General features: G+C 40.3%; 1 protein-coding gene across 7 annotated transcripts in view; it reads left to right on the top strand.

Annotated features, from left to right (window-relative positions):
* MSI2 (musashi RNA binding protein 2) overlaps window positions 1-20,635 on the top strand; it is a 527,555-nt gene extending 506,920 nt beyond the window's left edge. For 4 of the 7 annotated variants that reach the window (XM_063296952.1, XM_063296934.1, XM_063296943.1 and 1 more), the window contains 3 exons: window positions 6,734-6,942; window positions 9,117-9,194; window positions 14,963-20,635. In XM_063296952.1, the coding sequence (XP_063153022.1) occupies window positions 6,734-6,942; window positions 9,117-9,158 (251 nt within the window). In that variant the 3' untranslated portion in view covers window positions 9,159-9,194; window positions 14,963-20,635. The remainder of the gene's footprint in view (window positions 1-6,733; window positions 6,943-9,116; window positions 9,195-14,962) is intronic. The other 3 variants (XM_063296967.1, XM_063296960.1, XM_063296926.1) reach the window with 2 other exon arrangements.
* Window positions 20,636-25,057: the final 4,422 nt, after the last annotated feature.

Raw genomic sequence — 25,057 nt, 5'->3', positions numbered from 1 at the left:
GGTGTTACCCTGTACAATTTACATTCTCTTGTGCCTCAATCTGATTTTAAGTCCTTAAGTTCTGTGAATTCTCTCCTTTTTACCTTCCCTCTTGGGGCTTATTTAAGAGAGTTGTTTTTACAGTACAAATCAGATTCCTACTCTCCCCTTTTTTTCTAGTTATTTCACATTGCTTATTTTTGAGGTCCTGGAGGGATCTGGGTAGTTGTATTGTGGAAGTGTGTCAGCAGCATCCACTCGTCTCAAAGGTGTTGGTTTCTAAACCATCTGGTGAGCTCGGATGGTGAGATTCCAGCTGCGCTTCAGTTTCCTCAAATTCTTCCCCCAAGATTTTACGACCTGTGGGCCATGTAGGAAGAAGGAGGTGATGTGTCTTACAGAATCATAGCCTTTAGACCGTTGAGTCCAACCCCTTGCCTAGTGCGAGAACCCAGTTCAAAACATTCCCCACTGATAGGGCTGTCCAGCCTCAGTTAGAACATCCCTGTTGAGAAGGAGCTCACTGTCCAGGAGCCCATAGTGGTCATTGATTCCAACTGCCTGGAAGTTTTTTTTATAATATTCAGCCAACAGCTGTTTTCCTGTAGAGGCCCATAGCTGGGGGGTCTAGAAGGTGCCCCCCCAAATATCCTCCCCCTCATTTTTCTGATCAAATGATGTGACCTAGGCTGGCTCAAACAAGGGGGTCCTGTCAAGGCTTTTGGGGCACCTCTGGTCCTGGTCTTACATGATTCCACGTCCTGCACTTTGAAATGAGAGAACAGGTCTTGACCTCCTTTTCAATGGCACCCTTTCACATGTTTGGAGAGTATTGTCCTACTCTCCATCGGTCATCTTTTCTCAACAATAAACATTCCCAGATCCTTTGTCTCTGTTTTTTTTCTAATTGTCTGATCATCCTAGTTGCTCTTCTTTGCATCAATATGTCTGAATCCTTAGAATATGGTGCCAGTGTTGGATACAATATTTGGGGTGGAGCTGGCCAACACAGAGCTATTAAATCCCATGATTTGGAAACTATATTTCTGCTGAGGCAGCCTAAAATTTCACATGCTTTTTCTGTAGCCCCATCACAGTGCAGGATCATGTTCTGTTTGTAAACAACTCTATTCCAAAATCTTTTTCAAATGCCCTTTTCAAGACATGCATTCCCTGTGCATTCAATTTATGTTTTCTAACTGAAGAATTTTCCATTGGACTGCGTTAAATTCCATTCTGTTATTTTTCGCCCATTTCTTTAACCCATCACAAATGTTTTTAATTTTATTTATATCTTCTAGGATATTGGCTATTTATCAATTTTATGATAACTATTCCCTTCACTTTTTCATCCATGTCATTAATAAAAATATTGAAGAGTGCAAGACCCAGGACCCAACCACATAACATTCCACTTCTCTCCCATTTGGTGAGGAACCGTGCCTTGGCATGGGACACTTCGTTAGATACTTTGCAGAAATCAAGATATGTCTGGAGCATCCCCAAATCTTACCCTTCTTTTATCATTTGAGTGCAATTCTGCATTCATGGCTACTATCAAAATGATGCTCAGGCAGTGGGAAAGTACTCTTGACTTAACATGCTAAACAGCCTTGTTTAGATTTTACAGTTCCTGAATGTACAGTGTGTGATATGTGTATGGTGATATTTAATAGCAGTGGAAGATTCTTCTCAATAACTTCTAATGATTTCTCCAAAGGGTGTTTTAAGAATGTTTATAGGAAAGAGTCCACCTAAAGTATACAGTAACACACTGAGAAGGCTAAGTGAGACTTACCAAAGGATAATTACCACTTATCGTCATCATCAGTATAATAGATATTGCTGCAGTTACCATTGTCATTGCTTTGAAATAGCTGTAGTAAGTACTTCATTTACTCAATAACAAAGACATAACATGTCCTGCTTTTCCATATCTGTGGCCCTGCTCCATGCCAGCCAGGAGATTTTAAATACCTCGATTTTAAAGGACCTCCATTGCTCTTGCTTTGGACTCCCCCCCCCCTAAATCTCTGGACCCTTTCAAATCACCTTGCACTGTGATAACAATCAACATACCAATGAAGATAATATACCTAAGCAATGATTTTTGTGTGGTAATCTGGAAAATAGTTTCCTGACCCTTGTGGTGCCTAGCATACATATTATCAGCAGAAGTTAAACCCTGCTATTTTATGAAATAGCGCCAAAGTACACCATGTTATTTCACCCTCTCACTGAAAACATGCATAGTTGATCAGAATGCTTCAAAACATATTGGAGCATCCATAACGGATGACTGCAGTTGCATAAATGCATTTTTACTTCAAGACAAGTAAATTGAAAAACTCCATTCAGGGGAGAGCAGGCTAAATGAATACAGGAATCCTTTGGGGCATGTCTCTGATTCATGTGGACCCTATAAATGGGACAGCTTAGTTGGCTTATTTTATTTTAGTTTGTCTTACTTATTTTAAATGTATCAGATCCTGTTTTCAAAATCTTGTGCAAAACATTTTCCGATAAATAAAAATAGTTCTGTCCTTCAGCGTTCTCCTCAGTTTAGTTCGGAGACACCCAAGCTTCCCTGTCCTTCAAACACCCTTCCCTTTCACCCACTGGTAGCCATGCAGAAATTCCTGGAAAAGACCATTTGTTAGCCAAGCAAAGTGGCACCCCACTACTTTTTGCCTCTCCTTAGTGTTGCTTTTTCCATTCCAAGGGTTGTGAGAAAAGACTTTCTTTCCAAGCCATCAATTTTCCATCTTATTAGAGTGAATATTCAGCTCTGAGCCTGGCTTAAGAAAACTTTGTTACTTTGAGACATAAAACAACTTAGAGAAATGACTAACTATTGACATTGCAATAGAACAGATCATGGAACCAATATGGTCAGCCAGCTCTGAATTGCTGTTCTGTAAGGGCATTATGATAATTTAGGGATGGGGTAATTGAGGGATGGGAAATGGGGGTGGTGGGGAACAGAACTCTGAGATATAAAAAAAAAAATAACTGAGAATTGTAGAATCCTAGGTGTTCACTCTTAATTTCCTTCAAATTGTCAGCTCGGCAATTTGCTATTCCTGACATCTTTCTTACTGAGCAACTTTACTCAAGTGAGTGAGATTATTTAGATTTTCATAACGCCACAAATGGGTGCCCTAGCTGTGAGGACACAGATACCAGAGGTGATTTGGAAGAGGAAATTGATTGAAGCATGGCTGCATTTTCCTTCATGCAAACCTTCTTGGCTGAGCACATTAATTGCATCTAGGTCTAATTCCAGAATGTGGGAGATTCCTGACCACTTGACACCTCTTTCCATCAGATATTAAAATTGGACATTTGATTTAAAAAAATAGGGTCAGATGATTGGCCATAGTGTCAAAGTATTTTTAAAGTGTTAAGCTTCCATAAAACCAAGGCATTAAAAATAAGGGAAGACAGTCCTGCTAAGTTCCAATAAGCATCAGCTTCCATCTCCACCTAAAGCAGTGCAGTCCTCCCCAATCTGTCCTGGCTATCCCTCTTATTCCTGCCTTCAAGGAGACAATCATTCCTTATTTGCACCTTGGCTAACACATGAACTTGTATGGCATTCAAACTAAGAGAAAAGGTTCCATTTACACATCACTGCAACCCAGAGTTCCAGGTCCCCAAACAATACATTTGTGCCTCTCAGCAAGCTTGAGCAAAGGTGCAAATAAGGACTGATTGTCTCCTTGAAGGCAGGAATAAGAGGGGTGGCGAAAGTGCATGTCAGTCACTGAAATCTTCCTTGTGTTCTTTTGGAGGTACTTTAACTCATGAAAGGCTCTGGAGCCATGAGTCCACAGGTTTTTTTGAGCAACTGAAAAAATCCCATCCCAGCCCGCTTACCCATTCTGTCCGAAACTTCCTGCCTCTCTATCCCATTGAACATTTCGGGCAACTGGCAGAGCTAGGGCCTCTATGCAGTGGCAGTTTTAAGCTGTCCATGTGCTGAGGTGCCATCTTAGCCAAACTGCCTTGTGTTGTTAGGGCTTCCTCCTCAGTTCACACCAAGCACAGCTTCCATGTGGTGCAACTTAAAGCCGTTTCCATGTGGAGCCCATGTGTCTCTGTGCATGTCACTGCTTTCTGAGGCCAATGTGCTCATTCGCCTGGCAAAGGGAGGCATTCTGGTGAGCTGTCAGCAAGGCCGATATCCACTTTACTGAACTGGAAAACAAAAGTCTGCTCCGGCAACTTAATAAAAGGCCTTTGAATATCTCAGCTGGATGTTTTTCTTCATGAATGAGAACGAAAAAAGTTCGCTTGACATTTAGTCTTTAATATCTTCTAAAACTGCTTTGTTTTTCCAATGCAGCCTAGCACAATGGAGTTACTTTCTTCCATATTTTTATCCCCAGTCTGATCCTATTCACCTTTCCCTCTGCCAGTTGTAAGCAATGCCACCACATGGACCGCCCCATCTTTCTGTAAATTACGTTTCTCCCCCCCACCCCACCCCCGGAACAGGCAAGCCTTCCCATTTGCCCTCTACCAAGCTAACACTAGCTATTTAACCAGAGATGACACATTGGTCAAGAAATTGCTATTAAACCAAACTTGATGCTGGTTTATCCCCAACCAGCTGTGATTTTTTTCTAATCATGGGGGTAGCTGTTGGAGATTGGAAACCCTCCCAGTAGATATCTATATTTACACAGTCTCCCTAGGTAAACAAATAACTCCTTGACTCTGAACACAGTTGTGAATTTTGCAAAGTATAGACAGAAAATTAATGTGAAATACCAGAGGAACATATCTCAGGGGTAATAACTTGTCTCAGCCAGCTTGGGGAGAAGCAGAGTTACATGCCATTTTGACTTGTTGGGAAACTTGCATCTTTCATGGATGGAAAGAAAATAAAAGTAATGAAAAGGTAGTCCCATTTTGTTTGCGTAGAGATGTATGTCAAAAAGTGCTTAATCGCAACACATCAAACCCAGTTAGATCCTTTCTTGGTGGTTCTGGGAACACCCAGTCACACTGTCCTCTTTCTCACTAACTGAGGTGGCCAAGTCATGCCTACTGCTGCCTGTCTGGCCAACCAGGGTTTAGGAGGTGTGTTCTCCACTGATCAGCTTTGGAAATGAGTTTGGAAATGGTGAGCCTTGCCTTTTCTGCTGCTCTTCTAGTTCTTTCCTTTGAAGGATCAATTCAACAAAATGGCTTAATTAAATGGGCCCAGACATTCCCATAACATGACTGATGGTGTGGAGCTAGATAAACCCTGTGTGTGATGGGTCCAACTGCGATAAAGTTAACTCTTTATTTACTGGGTCAGTTAACCCCTTTTGGGTTATCTCGACATACAGTGCCAGAGGTGTCCACAGAATGTAGTCAAAGAGTCAAGATGGTGGCGTGACTGTGCAATCAAAGCTCCGCCTGTTTTTATGTGCAGTGCAATGCCCATAAAAACCAGACAGAGTTTCCATCACTCCATTGCAGCCACTATCTTGACCTTTTTGACCATACCCTGCAGAAACCTCTGCATAGGACGATCAACCCAGTTGTGTTGTGGGGCAGGGCCATTACCAGAGAGGGTTTGTATCCTAGTTCTTTCTATATTCAAGTACTGTCATCAATTATCTAGGGATTACAGATAGACTAGTAAAAGGAAGGTTTATTTATTAAGCCATAGATTTTGAAAGGTCACGAACAATTAGCTGAAGAAAACAGCTCTGCTTTTCTTAACATGGAGGTAATAGGGTTGGGTCTCCAGCAGTTTGTTCATTCGCTCTCTCTCTCTCTCTCTCTCTCTCTCTCTGTGTGTGTAGTAAGCACCTAACAGCTCAGTGCTTTTCCTGCCGAACTTGCTAATCTAATTTCTCTTACAAAAATAGTCATAAAAGTGAGCTGCCTAAGATGTTTCAGCTGCAGGGACTGTCTCCCTTATTACAATTTACATGTTTTCTCTTTGGAAATAATTAAGTTTCACGATGCAGAATTGTTCAGCTTCTAGCTACTCATTCCTCCATGTATTCTACCCAAATAATTGTTTGGAGAGGGAGGAAGGCACGCATTTCTCCACGTTAGAAGGGGGAGGGGAAACAAAACTACTCCTCTTATATCAAAACACTCCCAAATGTTCCATTGCATTATCATTTGTTTGTTTGTTTTTATTTAAAGAAAAACATTTCAAACCTCCAAACCTTCACGTATCTTCAGTACTAAGAAAGGTGGGTGGGTGGGTGGGTGGGTGGGCAGGATGTATTACTTGAAAGTTTTCAGTGGATTCCGCTCCCCCCCCAAAAAAAGTTTTCCTAACTGTGATTTGCTTTCTCTGCTGTCAACGTTTAATATCAATATTAACACAATGTGTAGTCTAAAACTAGTTCCTTTGTAGTTTGCATGGGATGTGAATGCTGTCTCAACGTGCCCAGATCTAGAAAACCCATTTTACTACTGCATGAGCATCAAATCAGATGTCAGAAAATACATATTTTTGTGATAATTTGGTGAAACTGACCACCTACAGTCTCTGGTTGCAGTAGTGTGTTGAATGATTTTTTTTTTCTTCTCTTTCTATACATATTTCTATATATTTGGAGCTCTAAGCTTCGTAGTAGTATGGGCTGACATTTATTGAGTACTTGCTCTCCTATCGCATGGCCTTGGTTAAGTGTTAGAAGTTGGACCTAGGCTGTTTTTATTAGTGTTTGGCTTTGTGATAACTGTGCATGCTCAGCTTTCGGCCTCATACCCAGCTTTATTCTCTGCACACCAGTCTTGAATAGCTACAGTGCTCAACCGAATTTTGGCGCACCCGCTTCCCCGGCAGGCTCCAATCCAGCCCGACCTGGAGGATTTCCAGGGGCAAACAGCCCGGGTCCAGTTGCAGACCTCTACGGTACAGCCAGTCAAGACTCCGGTGTGGGTAACTACATAAGTGCTGCCAGCCCCCAGCCTGGCTCTGGCTTTGGGCATGGAATTGCTGTAAGTAGCTCTTTTTGTCTTCCTGTTCGTTATCTTGCAGACCCTCTAGAGTGAATGAAGTCTGTGGACACTGGACACAGCAGTGCTCTTCTGTGGAACCTATTCCATGGACTAATAGGCCTTACAAAGCCACACAATCTGGGGGCCTACCCTGTCATGTGAATTGGACACTAAATTGAATCTGTTTATTCGGTCCCTTCCCCCCACCCACCATCTCCCCTATAGATTCCATATATCAGAGGGATCACATTTTGATAGCGACTGCATTCTGTTTCCCTGGACTTGCTAACACAACAAAATCTCATTCAGCCAGACCCCACATTCAGATGTTCTACCAGGAACAGAATGTGTATTGGATTCCCTTATTTCAGTTAAAGAGCAACTGAGAGATGCCCATTTAACAGAAGTTATACTGCATTTATATCAGTGGAAGAAAAGCACAGATTCATCAAGCTGCAGAGTGCACTAAATTTTCCCTTTACAATGAAATGTGTGCTTTTCTTTGAGAATATCTGTAAAAATTCTCTACATTAAACTTGGCCAGGTAATTCATCTTAATTTTAATTACTTTACAAGCAGTTGAAAATTATGCCAGAATCCTGAAAAGACAGGAGGGCTTTCCAGAAGTGAACTAAAACTATGAATAGAGATCCTATATTGAGCTAATTTAAGTCACCCAAAGTCTCTTGTTGGCAACACCTACATCACAGTGTATCTTAGGAAGGCTATAGCTCTTGTGCATTTAGGATCCAAGAACAGCTTAGTATCACCACGCCTTGTCAGAAACAGACGTATGCATAGACACAGGAGTCATTTGCAGAAGCCCTCTTATGACTTCCACAGGGAAGGAAGGAATGGCCAATAATTGCATTGGGTAAACTGAATGCCCGCTTTAATCTTGGCCAGGCTAGAAGTGAAGCATTGGTGTACTGTTTAGCATGGGAAGTTGCCATGCCCTGCATTTTAATAGCCAGTAAATCACATGACCAGTTTAGACGATATCTCTCCACTAGAGAATGGTCCTAATAATCCCAAGCAAAAGGATTGCATAGGAGGTAGGGAAAATAGTATGTGAATTAAACTTGAAGGGCCTAATAACCTACAGAAACGTTAGCAAGTTTTGCAACATACCTTTTCTCAAATAAGTAACAGAAATCTTTAACATTAACATGGTGCAATTACTAATTTGGGAGAAAAATTACTAATTTGGGAGTGGAAATTTTGCTTAACTATTTTGCATGCAATGTTTATTTCCTCTAATTCTACTGTTTTCAAATTATGTGTGTTAGCATGAATGTCCTGCATATCTGAGTAACTAGTTAATAAAATTATTTTAAGCCAACTTTGAAAATTTTCAGAGATGCACACAAACAGACATAGTTAGTTGTTGTCATTTTTTTGTCTCTCTGTGTGTATGTATATATATAGAAAGATAGATTATATATATATATATATATATATATATATATATATATATATATATATGGATTAAAGTTAAGCTTAATTCATTTTTTAAAAATGCAGACAAGTTCCTCAAATTATTTTACTTGCTAAAAAATAACACTGGTATACTGAATCCTGGTTTCATTTCATTCCCCTTGCAATATCATCTGGGTTACTGGTAAATCCCATTGGATCAACTGAATGGTGAAATACAGATTATTCTGTTAAGACCTACATCAATTTAAACTGCCATCTATCACCGCTTATAACACCCCTCATTTCCATTTTTCACCTAAAGAAAAAGATTGGATTGTTCTCAAAAACTTGTGTGCTGCTGACCTTTGCTGTGGTCTGTTTTCTAAAGAATCACACAGCAGTCAGCATTGTGTTTTGTCTGCACTAGTGTGGTCTTTTAAATTATTTTGTGTATACTGGAACAGAGCTGTCTCTTTAATTTCATGTTCAATAACATTTCAAAAAGCGTCTGCCTTTTTAATACATTCACACCATCCATTTACTAATAGCAGCTTGAAAATATTATTCCAAATTTACTTTTCAGTACCCCTAAATTTGAGCTTGCAAAAATGTTAGCAGGAACAGATGGCAACAATATTCATGCTAGCAACACCAATACTTGAGACTTTTGATAATTCATGCAAAAAAAAAAATTAAATAAAAATCATCTATTCCCATGTATCATATTAGTAACAATTGCAATTGTACAATTTTAGGGGCCTTTGATTGCAACGGCTTTTACAAATGGATACCACTGAAACGTTACACAGGGTTGGTTGCCATCTCACTTGGAGGTATATCAGTATATATAGCATTTATATTTTCTACTATATCCCTTCCCTCTTGTTGGGGGGTTAAATTCTTACTCTTTTACTCTTCCTTTATTTTTTTCTGAAACATTTTCAAATCAACCTTTTGGGCTGGAAACTTGAAAGGTATCCTGAAGCAATTCTGGAAAAAAAAGTGCTTACAGCTCTGTCATTTTTATGTAATCGCTATGATTATTTAAACCAATTCTAAATATTGAGGGTTACTCAAACTTTTGAGAGAAAACCTGTGTAGTCATGTGAATTTGAGAGCAACACTTTTTAAAATTGCAATGCTTTATTAAAAGCTAATTCATTTTTATGCTAAAGACTGTAAGCACAATAGATGTGATTTGTTCTTAAAGAACAATCATGAACATTAGAAATTCTCGATAGGTTAAAAGAATTCACTTACTACGGTAATGTATATTCTGGATCCCCACCTGTTTCCTCCTCTTTTACCTATGGCTTTTTACCACAGTTTTTTAATACTTCCAATGATAAATATTTAGTTTAAAACAGTCCCATAACCAGGTTAATATAAGGTAATTGTGAGAAATTGCTGCTAATATTATGTATGTACCCGATCTGTGCATGAATTCTAATTTCCAAATCAAAGCATGGAATTAAAATTATGATTGCTGAAACAAATGCATTTTACATGTGTGAAGACAAACCCAATTCACTTATTTTGGGAAAGGGTGGAAGGAGCTGGTCATGACCAAATGAGATTTTTAAAAGCTTCTAAAAGGTATGATGCTTTTGAAAATAACAGTAGTTGCCTCTTGTTGAGCAACTATTAGAAGCTTTGGGGAACACATGGGATTTCATAGTTATGCTTATTATTAGGGAAGGTATAGTACTTCTTCAAGCCATTGAAACTAAGTATATGTGACATTCACCAAATAAGATTCACGTGCTACCATATGGCTGATACGCCATAATGAATGCTGAATGTACAAAACTTGCTTAATCACTTAAGTATGTCTTTGGTGAGAATCTGCCTGGAAGCCCATGTGCCCTGCATGAGTTCCAGGACTGAAATGTAGGGAAGCAGGCAGGAAAACAGTAAATTCTTCCCTCAGTGTATAAAGGGTTTCTGTCTATCCATCCATATGCACGTATGCACACCCTTTATGTATGGTTCAAGAGTGTGATTCCTGATTAATCCTGATATAAACAGATTTGGTCTCTGATTTCTGCCCAAAATTATGTCTGTTAATGATCCTCAAAGCAAGTCCCAATAATTTCTTGTTTCTAACATACAGATGTTAGATTAATGTTAAAAAGAGTCATAGCAAGGCAAGAACAATGTTAAACAAATTAGCATAATGTATGCACTCACCTCATATAGCTATAATGATGAATGGCAAGCCAGGAAGCCATGGATGCCCTTGATGTTACTTTCACAAAGGAAAAGGATCCTTGGGGGTTGGGATTTAAATTGGCTATGCCAAGAAGTTCATGGACAAGATATACTGCAGCTTCAGTGACTGTTCATCCTTCTCTATTACCCTTGTTGAGGATGTTTGTTGCCTCAGGAAAGGACTCACTACAGATATCCAAAAGTTGAGCAGAAGGTAGACAAGGCAAAGATGGCCTTTTCTAATATATTTTAACTGGAACAATTCATCTCCCCAGCATGTGAATTTCACATCTGTCACTATTAACCAAGAAAATTGTACAGGAGAGAAGTTGAGATTAGAAGCTCAGATATGCTCTCCTGGCATTATTCACCATCATGTTTGAGGTCTCCTAGAAGCCTTGCTAAAAAACAAGGCTACCAAAGGTTCCCAGAGAGAGCCTAACTCAAAATCAACTTTTCGGCCCAGACCTGTTAAAATTACTGTGGCTTGAAATTCTGTTCCACTGTTTCGGTGTGACTGTAGCTCAAATTACTTTTGCCAGGGTCTTCTATATCACTTTACATTATAAAAGTTTCCCAGGAGGCTTCTTGATATGGGAGGCTTAAGTCTGGAGGTGGGGAAAATGCTTCTTGCAGCTAGCTGTGGTTCACTTGAAATGAATTAATGAATGAATAAAAACCTTGGGAGGACTACAGCTTCTCTGGGGAACACACTGGGTTTCATAGTTATTCGCATTATTATTGAAGGTATCTGTTCAAGCCATTGAAACTAAGTACTTGTGACATTCACAGAAGAACCAGTTCTTCTATAACTAAGTTGTTGTCATCATTCAGTGAAATATATACCTTTTAAAAGATTCTTCATGGTGCAGTTTATAAACTGTATAATCCATCATGGATTAGCTGCACATCACTTCTAATTTCACATGGCTCCATTTGTTTTGGCTCACAATAGCACAAGCCTGGAAAATGAAATGGCGGACTTACCAAGCAGATAATTTCTTAATTATTTTATGTGAGTCTGGTTCAGCAAACCACCCGTATGCCATTGTGTGCTTTCAACATGGCTTCAACAAAGCAATCTTCATTTTTAAAACCAGAATTTCCTGTGAAAATCCTAGCTTCAAACTAGCCATCCCTCCCACCACCTGCACTGATGCCCAGGACTGATTCACCATGCCTAGCTTAGATCACACACACCATCCTTCCCCAACTTGGTACACCTCCGGATACACTGAATTTCAACTCATGCCACTAAAGGCACTAGATTGGGGAAGATTGCAGTATTCTTCTGCACAATCTGGAACGTCGAAATGCATGTTTTCAAATATAAATTAAAACCTCCCACTCCAATTTGGCATGACTGGGGACTATTTTCCATGTTTCATTTTAAAACACATATTGTCTACCCATTCCCACCTCTAAAAAGAGCAGGTAGAGTGTTTATTTGAGGAGCCTTGTTGCTCTGGCATTCAGGGTCTTGAAAGGTGACACACAGGACACAGAAGGCTTCCTTTTAAGCAGGTCAGAACATTCTGAGTGGCAAAAGACAGCAATTGTAAAATTAGCCATGGGAAGCTGTTTGCCTAAGCGTTGCAGTTTCTCTTCTTTTTTTAAAAAAAATCTAGAATATTATTTGATATTCGTGACATTATGGGAAGCTTGAGGGGTAGCTGGCAAATAAGATCCTAGCAGTGATCAGAAGAGAAAGGGGCTGCTGTGCCCTGAGAAACTTGTCATTCTTAATGAATAGCATAAACCAATTACAGGTAGTCCTCGTTTAACAACCCTAATCGGGACTGGAATTTCCGTGCTAAGCAAAGCACTTGTTAAGCAAAACATCACATGACCACACTGGTTAGCAATGGCAGTCCCGGTTGTGGTCGCTAGGCGAGGACCGCACAGTAGTTAGGTGAGGACCTCGCGCTTCTCCTGCCCTGTGTGTGGGAGGTGTTGTTTGCGGGGGTGGAGGAACTGGAGGAAGCAGAGGGACGAGGCCTTCCTGGAAGCACGGGGTGCGCTGTGCGGCTCATGTCAGAAGCAATCCTGGAGAACCGGCCGCGGGAGGCCCTCCCAGCCCCAGAGCCTCCCCTGCGGGAGGAAATCGCCCTCAGCCAAGGCAGCCGCTGGCTCTCCCCAAGGCCTTGTGGGAGGAAGGCTGGGCTGAGTGAGCAGAGGGCTGCAGGCGTCAGCGAGAGGCGGAGGCCAGCCCAGCACTGACAGAGCCCACCTGTGGCCAGCTCTGCTGGAGGGCTTCCAACACGAGTTGCACAGCGCATGCTGCGCCTCCAAGAAGACTTCGTCCCCCACTTCCTCCAATTCCACGACCACCCCAAACATGCCTCCCACGCAGCCACCACCTTTGCCTGGGGAGCCGCTACTGCCTCTCTTGCCTCGCCCAGCAGCAGCATGCCGCACCTCGCCGTACCGTCCCGCTGTGCCCTCCATAGTCTGTGGGCTGTCGCTCCTCACTCCAGTGGTGGAAGACGGGGCTCCTCCACCTGCCCTGCCAGCTCCGTCCGGCCTCCCCCTGAGCTGAACCTGGCCATCTCCCTTTGGCAGACGAGGCTCCGCCACCCTGCCACCTTGCTGTGCCCATCCTGGGGCCCTGCCCTCCCTCAGCACCTGGACCTTGACCCAGCAGCAGGAGGAAGGAGACAGCCTGGGTCATCTGGGGGCGGGGATGGCAGGGGACAGCCGAAAGGGCAGAGGTGGGGGGAGGTAGGCTGGGGGAAGTTGGAGCAGGGGCAGCAGTTAACACAGCTCAGGAGAACATGACCATGGGATGCTGCGACGGTCGTAAATGCGTGCCAGTCGCCAAGCACCTGCATTTTGATCACATGACTGCGGGGGCGCTGCAATGGCCAGACAAAGGTCCAGTCGTATCTACCATTTGTTCAGTGTCGTCATAACTTCAGACAGTCGCTGAATGGATGGTTGTTAAGTGAGGACTAGCTTTACTTACTTATTTTTCAAATTTCGTCACCCCCCGTCTTCCTCAAACAAGGGACTCTGGGAGGTTTACAATAAAACTAAAACTAAATACAGATTAAAGTACAATAAAAACAATACTTCTTGGATAACAATATAAATATACATATTAATATAAATATAAAATCCAGGATGGCAATATTAAAAGTTCTTAATTTAAATTCATGAATTCACGGGGGCCTCTTTAGGGCACTAACCACCACCAGGGTTGGTTAGCCCCCTCTCCCACCCCAAGCAAGATGGCAGAGCCAGGCCTCAGCTTTTTCCAGAAGGCCAGGAGAGAGGGGGCCTGCCTCACCTCTGGGGGATAAGTATTCCACAGGGCGAGGGCCACGGCAGAGACGGCCTGCTTCCTGGACCCCACCAATCGACAGTCTGTCATGGACGGGGTCCGCAACATGCCCTCTCTGCCTGACCGGGTGGGACAGGTTGATGTGATGGGGGTGAGGCGGTCCCTCAGGTAACCTGGACCCATGCCATGTAGGGCTTAATATATATAATTATATTTTATATATTATATAAATTTATATATTATGTATGTATATTCATATGCAGCATTTATGGATGTCATATATTCCCCCCACCTGCCTATCTCCTCCTCACCCCTGCCTTTTTGGCCACCCTGTACTCTGCGGCCACCACCTACCCCTGCCACCCCCCACCGCTCCCCAGCTGACCTCCGCCAACTTCTTCCTCCCACTGCTGACAAGGCACTGCTGGCCCTCCGTAACGCCTCGCTGAGTTTATGTTTGCTTATTGAATTTATCTCCTGCCTCAATCCTGTGATTCTCAGCAGTTTACGTGATATGCAAGAATTAGAATATCCATGGGGTATAATTAAAGCAACAAAAATAAACTAAATCATAACATTAATGACCAGCATATAGCATAACAAGAACAACAAAAATAGAAAGTAGAAAAGTAAAAGACGGCACAGTAGGTAAGCATCACTTGGACACTCTGGAGAGTTTAGTTTTCAGTAACTTTGAAAGCCAGCCAGGAGGTTGCCAGCCTGATCTCAGAGATGTGGTTCCACAGCACTGGGGCTGCCCCTGAGGAGCAGTGCCTCCCAGCTTTGACTCTCCTCCCTCCCTCCTGGAAGTGGGGAACCACAAGGAGTTTCTCCCTCTATGATCTAGTAGGTACGATCAATACAGGCTACAGACCTAGGCCATTGGATTAGTTTATGGTGCAATGTATTGTGTGAATCTGTTAAATATAAATCTAACGTATGTAGGAAATATAGAGTGGAACTTGTGTGAAGCCAGAAAATGGGCTAATTCAGATATCAGGTTGAGCATATTGTGTGCACCCCTGCTAAGACTAAGAAGTTGTACTTTGCTAAAGGTTGGACCATAACCATTACATTTCTCTTTTTCTTTATCTTTATCCACTGTAGAGTATATCTGGATGTCCAGGCAAGACAGGGCGAAGTTTCTGAATGGTTCCATATTTAGGTGACACGTCTTCAGACTTTGACCATTGCACCATAATCAGTAACCCACACAAACTGGAGGTGGCACTCAGTGGATTTGGGTTGTCCAAAATCGGTATCATCTCATGAACCTGCTGTACTATATAGAACAACAGCTTTTTAAAACAAATGTGTATATATATAATCCATTTTTGTTCATGTTATTTTTGTTGATGTTTTTTTCCCCTTTGAGATCTATTTTAATCACTTTTTTGTAGTATTTTGACATAGGCTTATAATCAAAGTAGATCTGCTACTTTGTGTATTTAGGAAAACCCTAACCATATTCTAACTCTATATCTTAAAGGTTTCTTTGCTTTGCTTTTTAATTCCTTTCCCTATTTCTTTCTTTTTATGTAATTTTGTTGCTGAAATGGTAACATGATTTTCAGTTTATTGGTACCAATTTTGAAGTTGAAAAGGCTTTTTCAGGTGGAATTTAGCACACACTGAATTTAGAATTAGAGCAAGCAAGAAAAGTAAGTGGAAATACTCTCTTTTATGCTGGATGGGAAATAGGAGGCTGGCTCAGTAGCAGGATCTCTAGCAGTTCTTTTTATTAGTTAGCCTAATTATATCTATTTTCGGCAATAAAGTAAGGACTACAAAGTTTTTTGTGTCCTTTTTCTATAAGTGCATTTTTTGTTGTTAAAAAAGAGGCGATAAGGTTTTTTGAAATTGTGAAATCTAAAAATAGTAATACTGTAAATACAATTCCATTAACTTGCATATAAACTATTAAAAAAAGAGAAATTGTAATATTTTTGTGATGGAGTCAGATTAAGGCAGTTTCTGTACTGAACGGAAGAAAAAGATTAAAACTAGGGGCACACATCCCAACAGAATCTTCTCTTCTGCAGGTTCTTTTATATGAATGGAAAGTGTGTGAGGGCATTGAGGTCCTCACTCAATTCCCATTTATCTCGCCAGTGCATGCAGGGGACCTTTCCGCTGGATCGTGCCCCAATGTTTTTAAACTTGTGAGATCGACTGCCAGAGCTGGCCCGTAGCAGTTAGATCAACACTGTTTAGCTTGCTCTGTAGATGTTAGACCTTATAACTGTACTAGCGTCATACCAGCATATTAACTAGACCTCTGTGCACAGCTTTTAACGTAACAGTCTAGTTACATTTTTAAGTTAAAAAAAACTGCTTTTCCCAAGATTGAAAAAGCTACATTTTTAATATTTAAAAAGGTATTTAAAGTTTCAAGCACACTTTTTTTAACCATTTAGATCACCTGACTGTCCATCCATCTCCGCCAGCCCCGTTGCCTGCAGCCCTCGCGCCAAGCCAGCCTTGAGGTCTTGGAAGGTCCCAGCTGTGGGGAGGGGCAGAAAAAGCATGCATCTTCTCACCTTTTACCCATCCTTTTTCCATTCTTTTCTAATTCACAAATTAGAAAAAGCAAAGGTTTATTTTAAACAAATCGTTATGAATACCTCAGTGCTACAAGTTTGTCACCCTAGATGCAAGAGAAGCTTAATTTATTGTAGATGAAAACAGATTTGAAAAAAAATGTATAAAAACATCATTGCACTGTGACTGGTAGGGGAAAACTGACAATTTCCAATTTGCACATGTTTAATGTTTGGCTGTTATATATATGGTCCTCTGCTGGGGAGGAGACTTATGAAGGATATTTTTTAATTTAATTTTTTAAATATGGGTCAAATAGGCTGGCAACAGCAACTCCAAGTACAACACAGTAGGTGATATTACAAGCATAACTATAGTGTGGATATATTCTTTTTTTAAGCATTAATATTGACAAGTTTTATTAATATTTTTTTAAATTGTTACGTTTATAAATTTGGTACTCTAGGTACAGCCAGAATAAGACACTGAATGAGACATTTGTTAAGAGAAAAAAAAAAGCTGCTGCACTCCTATTTTTGTAAAATTTTACTAACCGGTAGGCTAACATAGATGTTCAATAGGCAAGTTAGAGCAAAGCATCTTCGATCCCTCATGGAGGCACCATAATGCGAACTGTAAGGAGGAGGGGAAGAACCCCATTCCCCCGTTTTCAAAGCAGACGGCAAAAATAAGACGTTTTGCTGGAGGGGGGTGGCTGTTGTCTGTTTTCAGTTTTTATTTTCTTACTTGGAAACAACCAGGTTTAAAAGCCAGAATGCTGGACGCTTTTTAAAGTTGCTGAGACTTGATCAAGTAGTACACTAAGAATAATAAAAACGAAATCAAATAAATAGAAGGAATTAATCGCAAACCAATTCCCTGAGACTCGAGTGTGTTTTTACAAAAAAAAGAGCGAGAAAAAAAGAAAAAAGTCAGGGATGATGATGATGATGATGATGATGATGATGATTACACTTTAATCAAGATAGACGCCATCCACGTGCAGCCTGTCAGGAGTACCTGGGGGTGAATTTCCTTTTGAACGATGGAGGTCTCTTTGATTTTCACAGAGCTTCCCTGGTGGAGTTTCTGGGAATGTGTGCCTGTACTGTAGACTATCATGTGTTCCTCCTCCTCCTCCTCTTCCTCCTCCTCCCTCGGTCCCTGGCACCTCATAGAAGATTCTTTGTTGATCATTGTTGTATGTTAATAATGTATAAAAATGACTATCTTGTAAGAGTGCTGTCCTGATTCTAGTGTAGTGACACCCCTCCACACACACCCTTTCTCTTCTCTTCCCCTTCTAGTACATACCGTAGTTGTATTGTAAGGTTAAATACATAGATGTAGTTATTCAGATTTAGGACCAGTAAGGATAGAACTTTCTCTTATTTAAGGCAAAAAGAGATGCTAATAATTTGGGGGCAGGTTTTTGTTTTATTTAATTTCTGTTTTGGCTCTTTTTCTTTCTGCTGTTCTCATGTGGTTTCAAATTAACCAAAGGCTTCACAAGGTAGAAAGAAAGAAAAAGAAAGAAAGAAAGAAAGAAAGAAAGAAAGAAAGAAAGAAAGAAAGAAAGAAAGAAAGAAAGAAAAAGAAAGAGAAAATGCTGGCAAAACTACTGCAGCATTTTGCAGATTCCCCCACCCTTCAACTTTTTATAAAAAGGGTGTGCCATACTACCTTAAATGCTAATGCTAGATATGCAAAACTGGAATTTTTTAGTTTATTTTTTAAAATAAAAAAGAGGGAGGCATGGTATAATGAAATGATTTTGCAAAGAGAAAAAAAGTATTTTTTTAAAAGAAAGAATACTCTGAAGAAAAGTTGATAATCTCTGTGAATATGTTTTAGATAGTTCTATACCTTCTGGGAAGCCCCTGTGGCCCAGAGCACAACTTGTGTGGAACCTGGTATGTTTTTTAGGTGGCTGCCTAGAGTAAGGTTCATTCTGTTCCCTCACTCATCTAGAAGTCCATATTAAAATATTTGAGGATTTGCTTTCATTTTGGGAAATTAATTTTAAACACAGAAGGTTCAGCTGCAACTTTATTTTAGTCAAGAGAACAGGCAGAGATTGCCATCCCAGCATTGTATTGTTTTGTTGCAAACCAATCCTGGCAAAGATTGCCTTGGAGCAAGGGGGGTCTGCAGGGAAGAGGCAAAAGGTCAGAATGGCATCCACAACCATGCGATTGAAGCCCCGTCCTTTTTTTACAAACACCACAATGGTTCGGGCTTCGATCGCATGGCTGGGGATGTCATCTTGACTTCTTCATCCCCCATCTTGTGAATGCTCCTGTTTTGGAGTTAGCAAAAATCAAAATGTAGTTCTATGGTGCAAAATGCACCGTTAGTATATAGCAGTAGGTACTTTGCACATTTCCATGGAGAGCATTGAAAAATGCTGTTTTGTGCCTCAGGACAAGTTATCCGTTGATAAAGCAATCTGGATATCAGAAACCCAGTAAGAGGTGTCAGAAGGATCGAAAAGATTAGAAATAATTTAGTATTACATTTTGTTTTGATTTGGTTTTTGCTACTTACTTGAACAAAGGGCCAGAATTTCACCCATAGGCTATTGGAGTTCATCTTGTTTCTCTTCCCACCAAAGGGGAAAAAAACAAATTGTCATCCAATTTTAAGTTGATGTTGACTTGATTAAAACAAAGAGCAACCTGTCCCTTTTTCTTTCCTATTTGCATAATGTTGATTTTGATTTGAATTAGTAGCTTGGACTTTAAGGTAGCATGGCTCTGTTGCTGTAATTTTTCTTTCTCTTGTACAGCAGTATATTCACAAGCTGATGAATGTGACACATCCTGCTAGGCTAGTTGAATCATTGGACAATTGTTGGTAAATAATAATGACCTGAAAGGTGTACAGACTTTTAATTTTCTTCTCTCCTCCCCCTGGCCATTAACCCTCCACAGCTCTTTCAGTCTGGAGTGTGAATGTGGGCTAGGGAGTCCAGCCACCAAAAACATTATGTTTCATTTTCCATCTAATTCAATGCAAGATACAAAAAGACTAAAGCAATATAGTTTTACTACATTTTTTCCTCAAATGTCAGCCATGGTTATGTAATATATATATTGCATATAAAATTGTTTACAAAAAACACTACTTATTTTTTACTCTTTAGTGTATTTGCTTGAAAGGTTTCCTACTTGTTTTTGGTTTGGTTTTTTCTTTCTGCCAAGTAAAATGGTTGGAAAAGCAGACTGAAGCTGGTCTAACTATATTTTGAGTGACGGGGGCCTTAGACACACTGGCAGATTCAACAAAAAAATCTGCATCAATACACTGTAGAGTTTCATAAAGGGTGCAGAATCTAATTCCAGTCCATTTCTCGCCGTGTGCAAGCACTACATGAGATTCTGCCAGCTAAGCAATACTTTAATACTGTAATAAGAATTCTACCAAAAAATAAAAAATAAAAGTTCAGAAACAAAGCTGTTTGTTCACCAGTAACCAAACAATCAGAATGTATTGTCTTTACAGAATTTTGTTTCAAACAAAAAGCAAACTGAAGTCACCCATGCTATATAACCTGTGTTCTGTATATAAGCCACCACACGTGGGATGTATCATTTTGAACTCTAGTGATAGCAGATAATCTCATTATATATGTTGTACATGTCTTGGAATTCCATCAGTAATCCAATGTAAAGTTTCAGCGTTTTCAGATGATTCTAAATTTTCAGCCTTCCTCAACCAGGTGCCCTCCAACTATGCTGGGGCCTCAGCTCTCAAAGGCCCAACATTTCGAGCATTACAGTCCCAACACATTTGGACAGGCCATGCTGGAGAAGGATCCTCTAAATGTATTTAATCAGCAATGACACAGTGGCCAGGCCTAGCCCCTTCCTTTTATATTTTAGTATGAACTGATGCGAACTTTGGTAGTGATTTTTTATATACATATATAAATATATATATATATATATATATATATACCCACACACACACACAGACATATATATATATATATATATATATATACACACGTGTATCTATATATATCAAGCATCTTTCAGGTCTCTGTGTATGGCTTTCTGAAGCCCTGTTGTAAAAATACTACATGGATGGGGGTCTCTCACATCACAGATGTGGAAAGTATAATTTTATATTTGTATTTTCAAATAAATAAGTTTGTGAAAGGTTTCCATCCTCTACTGTGGTCCAGAAAATCAATGTGTTTGTCTCAGAAAAAATAATAAAAAAACCTGTTTTGAACAGCGGTGTGTTGTATCATTTGCATCAATCACTTGACACTTAACTATTTCTTTCCCTGCTTCCTTTGCCTGCATTGATTTCAGAAACTGCCCATATTTTTCAGTTAGTCAATCATTTCTTAATTACCTTGTTGCAGAAGACAAGGTATTTTATAAAGCATTTTATTCTTGAAAAAAGAGGAAGATTTCCAAAGCTCGAACGATATGAATGACATTGCTCCATAGAACAGTAGAGTGTTTTTTCATCGGTGGGGGGGTGGGGAGAGGAGGCTGTCTTCACTTAATGAATATTTGAGAATCTTCCACTGGGGAATCTTTCACTAATCATCAACGGAGATATCTCTGCTGGCTGGAATCATATTTAGTCACTATGGTTTTAACTAAAGATGATTGACAATCTGAGAATTGCCCATCTATGGTAGATGAAGCACTTCAGACCCCTTGTAAAATAGAGAATTTAGTTTGCCTAAAGTACAAGATTACTGGCTGCAGTTTCAAAACCAAGGAGAAGTGAAAGAAAGACCATCAGAGCTAACTTTTTGATAGGAGACGCTTGTGACACCAGAGGGTTAAAGAAAGCCTTTTCTGCTTCCAGCACATTAAAACTTCATATCTATACCCAGTTTCTGGGAAGTCCCACCGAACTCAAAATCATGGACTTGGAAGGAGCCATCTAAGCCATTAAGTCTAGCTCCCTGTTCACTGCTGGAATCCATATTAAAGCACCTCTAATGAGTGGCCAAAAAACTCCTGCTTGAACATATCCTGGGAAGGGGAGGCCACCACTTCCATCATTTGCTGGAATCTGCCTTCCAGGAACTTCAATCCATTCTTCTGTGTCCTGAACTGGGGAATGAAAGAGAATAGGGCATGTCCTCATATGTATTTCCAGTACTTGAAAAGTGCTATTACAATCCCTGATTGTGGGGGTAAGGTGGGGCTATTAGCTTTCTCTAATCAGATAAACGAGTGAGAATTCTAAAAACTATAGTTAAAACCTACCTAGAGGGCACCAGACAGGTTGAGACTGTTTGGAGAAATGCTGATAATTGTGAAGTAACATCCTGGCAAAAGGATCATCTCTCTGTTCAGCCATTTCTCAGGCACAGCCGCAATCATCATTAGCAACAGCAACACCTAGACCCTTCCGCTCATTTTCTGAGCCTGGTTGAAGTTATAGAAATGCTATGCAACTTGAACTATTGGCAAAGGATGATGATTTCCACAAGCGTTTGTTTCTAGAGCCCCGAGTTCCCCACATTTGGAGCTAGATGCAAATGAATAAATACTGTTGGTTAAAACGGTGGTCTGGAAGAGACCTCAGTAAAACTGTTTCATCTAAAGTCATCCCCTTGGCTTAAAAAGAACAGGAGGAGGCGGAGGCAGCCCTCAGGCTGCTTAATAGGAGGTGGACTCCAAGCGTCTGTGGTTGAAGGTCACCACCCTGCTGTATGTGGGATCACTCATCTCTGGGAAGCAGTCACCCCATCAAAGCCTTAATGGGACTGATGATTAGCGAGGAGCCAAGGGAGAAATTAGAGAAAGAAATGAAGATCATTTTAAGAAGCCAGGCTTTTTTGTGGTGGAAAGCTAGATCCAGGCAAGCAAGCAACAGTTTGACATTCATCCAGGAGGAGGAGGAGAGCAGATCTGGAATATATTAGTGCAGTGGGAGAGTGGGAATAGCAGCCACTTAACCCTGTCATTCAGCAAACATTAGTGAATTATGAGTGTGTTGCATGTGGGGTTATACATTTACAAAATGCCCAATAGCCTCCTATATCTCTGCTAAAAATATGCTTATGAGCCTGCAGTGTCAACAGTTTTTTTTTTTAATCAGACTTTAAGGAATTCCATAATGATCAAGTCAAGGTCCCAGCTAACCTGTTAGCTTCTGGGTTCTAGAAAAAAAGTCAGAATTGCTTTTCCCTGTCTAAGGAAAGTGGGTCATACCACTTAGTGTCTTTTCCTGAAATCATGTACTTTTAGGCTAGATGTGGATGTGAAATGTGCAGCAGAATGGAGAGAGAGATTTATTGAAGAGATGGGGGAGGAAAGTAAAGCTATTTTTAGCTGATTGGTGTGAACTGGAATTCGTTACAATAATAAAAAGAATTATTCAGAGGGTGCGTTTAATTGGGCCAACTGTGACAAGAGAGCAAGTATTCAGACTGCACCTCTCATTGTATTCATACAATACAAAACTTGATCACCAAATCCATCTTCTGGTTTTGCACAATGCACTGAACCTGGAACTAATTCAGATGAGCCATCAGTGACACCCCCATGATTAAAATTAACCACAGTTAGATGCTGACCAAATGCCTGTCTATACCTGCCTTGTTAAGCCTGTAATGCAAATATGGCCATTAAATATCAGTTTCTCTCTGAAGAAGAGTTCTGTGTAGCTCTGCCAGTTATTCCCTATTCCTTTTTGTTCAGTAATGTTCATCCTATCTGGCTTGTTCTTTTGCATATAGGATTCACATGCCGTTATCTGCATATATATGCTTTCAATAGCCTATGAAACGTGTCTTTCTTAAGAAAGGAAAAAGATCTTCAGATAGTAATTTGACATGCTTGGAAACTCAGATTTTATTTCAAAATGAAACCTTCCTCCTCCTCTCACAAAATAATAGGCTCATCCAATTAAAAAAATGGTGGAAGAGTGGGAATAATTGAGGAATGATTTCCAGAAGATTAGCCATGATGCAGCAAAAATAGTACGATCAGATGAACAAGGTGCTCAGAATCACTCCACTGGGAAGTGTCTGTCTTTTCCATCCGACCTTCATTGGTGAATCTCGGGGCTGTAGGCAATAGTAATAAGAGGAAGAATAGCACATCAGAAAGTCTGAAGTCTACCCATTGTTTGCTTGGGGGGGAGTATACATTTTTAACATCAATACAGCAGAGCAGTGTTGGTAGACCTTTTGGGAATGTTACTTTGAAAACACCCTAGTTTTACTTTGGGGGAAAAAATGGCTATCAAGCTACATTTCTGGGGGATATGATCCAAGATTATAGTCATGATAGTAGTAGATAGTGATCATAATGGTTGTTTAAAAAAAAACAGTGCATTCCTTTTCTTGCTCACAAGCACTGGAGTTAAGAATGCCATTCATTGGCCTCCAGTTCAGATTTGCCTTCTGCTTAAAATGTTTGCCAGAACATCTGCAAGACTCTTCATTCTAGCTAGCATTCCAAAGACCGAAATAATCGGGCAAGGTGTTCTAAAAAACTAGACTTGTACAATTGTTGGGCTTGCGTATTGTTAATACTTCCAACTGTTTTGACCTTCCCCAGCCAGATGCATGGGGCTGTAAACTCTCATCATCCCTACACAATGTTGTCATGGGATGAAAATGAGTGATGGGAATTTTAGTTTAAAACATGGGGGTGGCAGGTATGGGAAGTCTAATCTGTTATGTGCTATATCGTTATGTGCCCAGATTGAGTGTAGGAGACCAAAAAGCAATTATATATACATTTTAAAATGTCTTATTTTTAAACCAGGTAAGGTGGCATTTTATTTCCCTAAGATTTAACTCATTATCTTGCCCTGTGTTTCCTAACTGGAGAACAAAGAAAATTATCTCCAACTGTGTGAAGCTTATTGAATATTTTTTTACTGCACTTACTAATCTGCAGCTCACACACCTTCACTCTTTATGCCCCCTCTGCTGTTAGAGAGAAGATTGGTCCCCTATCAACAAGTAGTTGTTTGGAGGCAGAAATCAAAACCGGCATTTATTAATTATGGACTTTACATAATTGTTTTAGAAGTTCTCTTAGAACCTCTACTTGCATGGATATTTTCACAGGCTTTCTTATCGTTAATAAGAATAAAAAAACAGAGTTTGCTTATTAAAGCTCAGCTGTTGGGAGCATATTTACAGGAGGAAGAACATATGAACAGATTTAAAAATGCACAATGCCGTGCAGGATGGCAAATTTAGTTGTACAAACTATGATTCAGAGGGATCATTACCATAAAGACCTCCCACTTTCTTTTTTAAAAATACTCTTCAACTACATTTTTCATTATACCTCAAATACTAAGAGACATGGAAGAAGTTAAACAAAACAAGGGTCTTCTCTAAGGAATGAACCAATAATGGATTTGTGCAAGCACACAAAATGACCTGACCAATGAGTTCAGACTTTTATGATCAGCCAAGGATTCTGTACTGATCTCACATTACTGTACATTTTAGCTCGCTGGTCCAACACCAACATTTCCCCATAATACATACATTATATAGGAAGCTAGTTCTTTATACCAGTGCAGACTCTTGGATCCTGCATGGCCTCACTCCTGCTACTGGATCCCCATGGCTTTTCCCCCTTGCTTTTACCTGGAGATTCAAGGGATGGTACCTGGAGCCTTCCACATTCGAAGAACACCCAGGACCATCAACAT

Source organism: Candoia aspera, chromosome 1 (genome assembly GCF_035149785.1).
Source record: "Candoia aspera isolate rCanAsp1 chromosome 1, rCanAsp1.hap2, whole genome shotgun sequence".
Lineage (NCBI taxonomy): Eukaryota > Metazoa > Chordata > Lepidosauria > Squamata > Boidae > Candoia > Candoia aspera.
The sequence above is the reverse complement of the archived record's forward strand: the minus strand, read 5'-3'. Positions and strand labels throughout refer to the sequence as shown.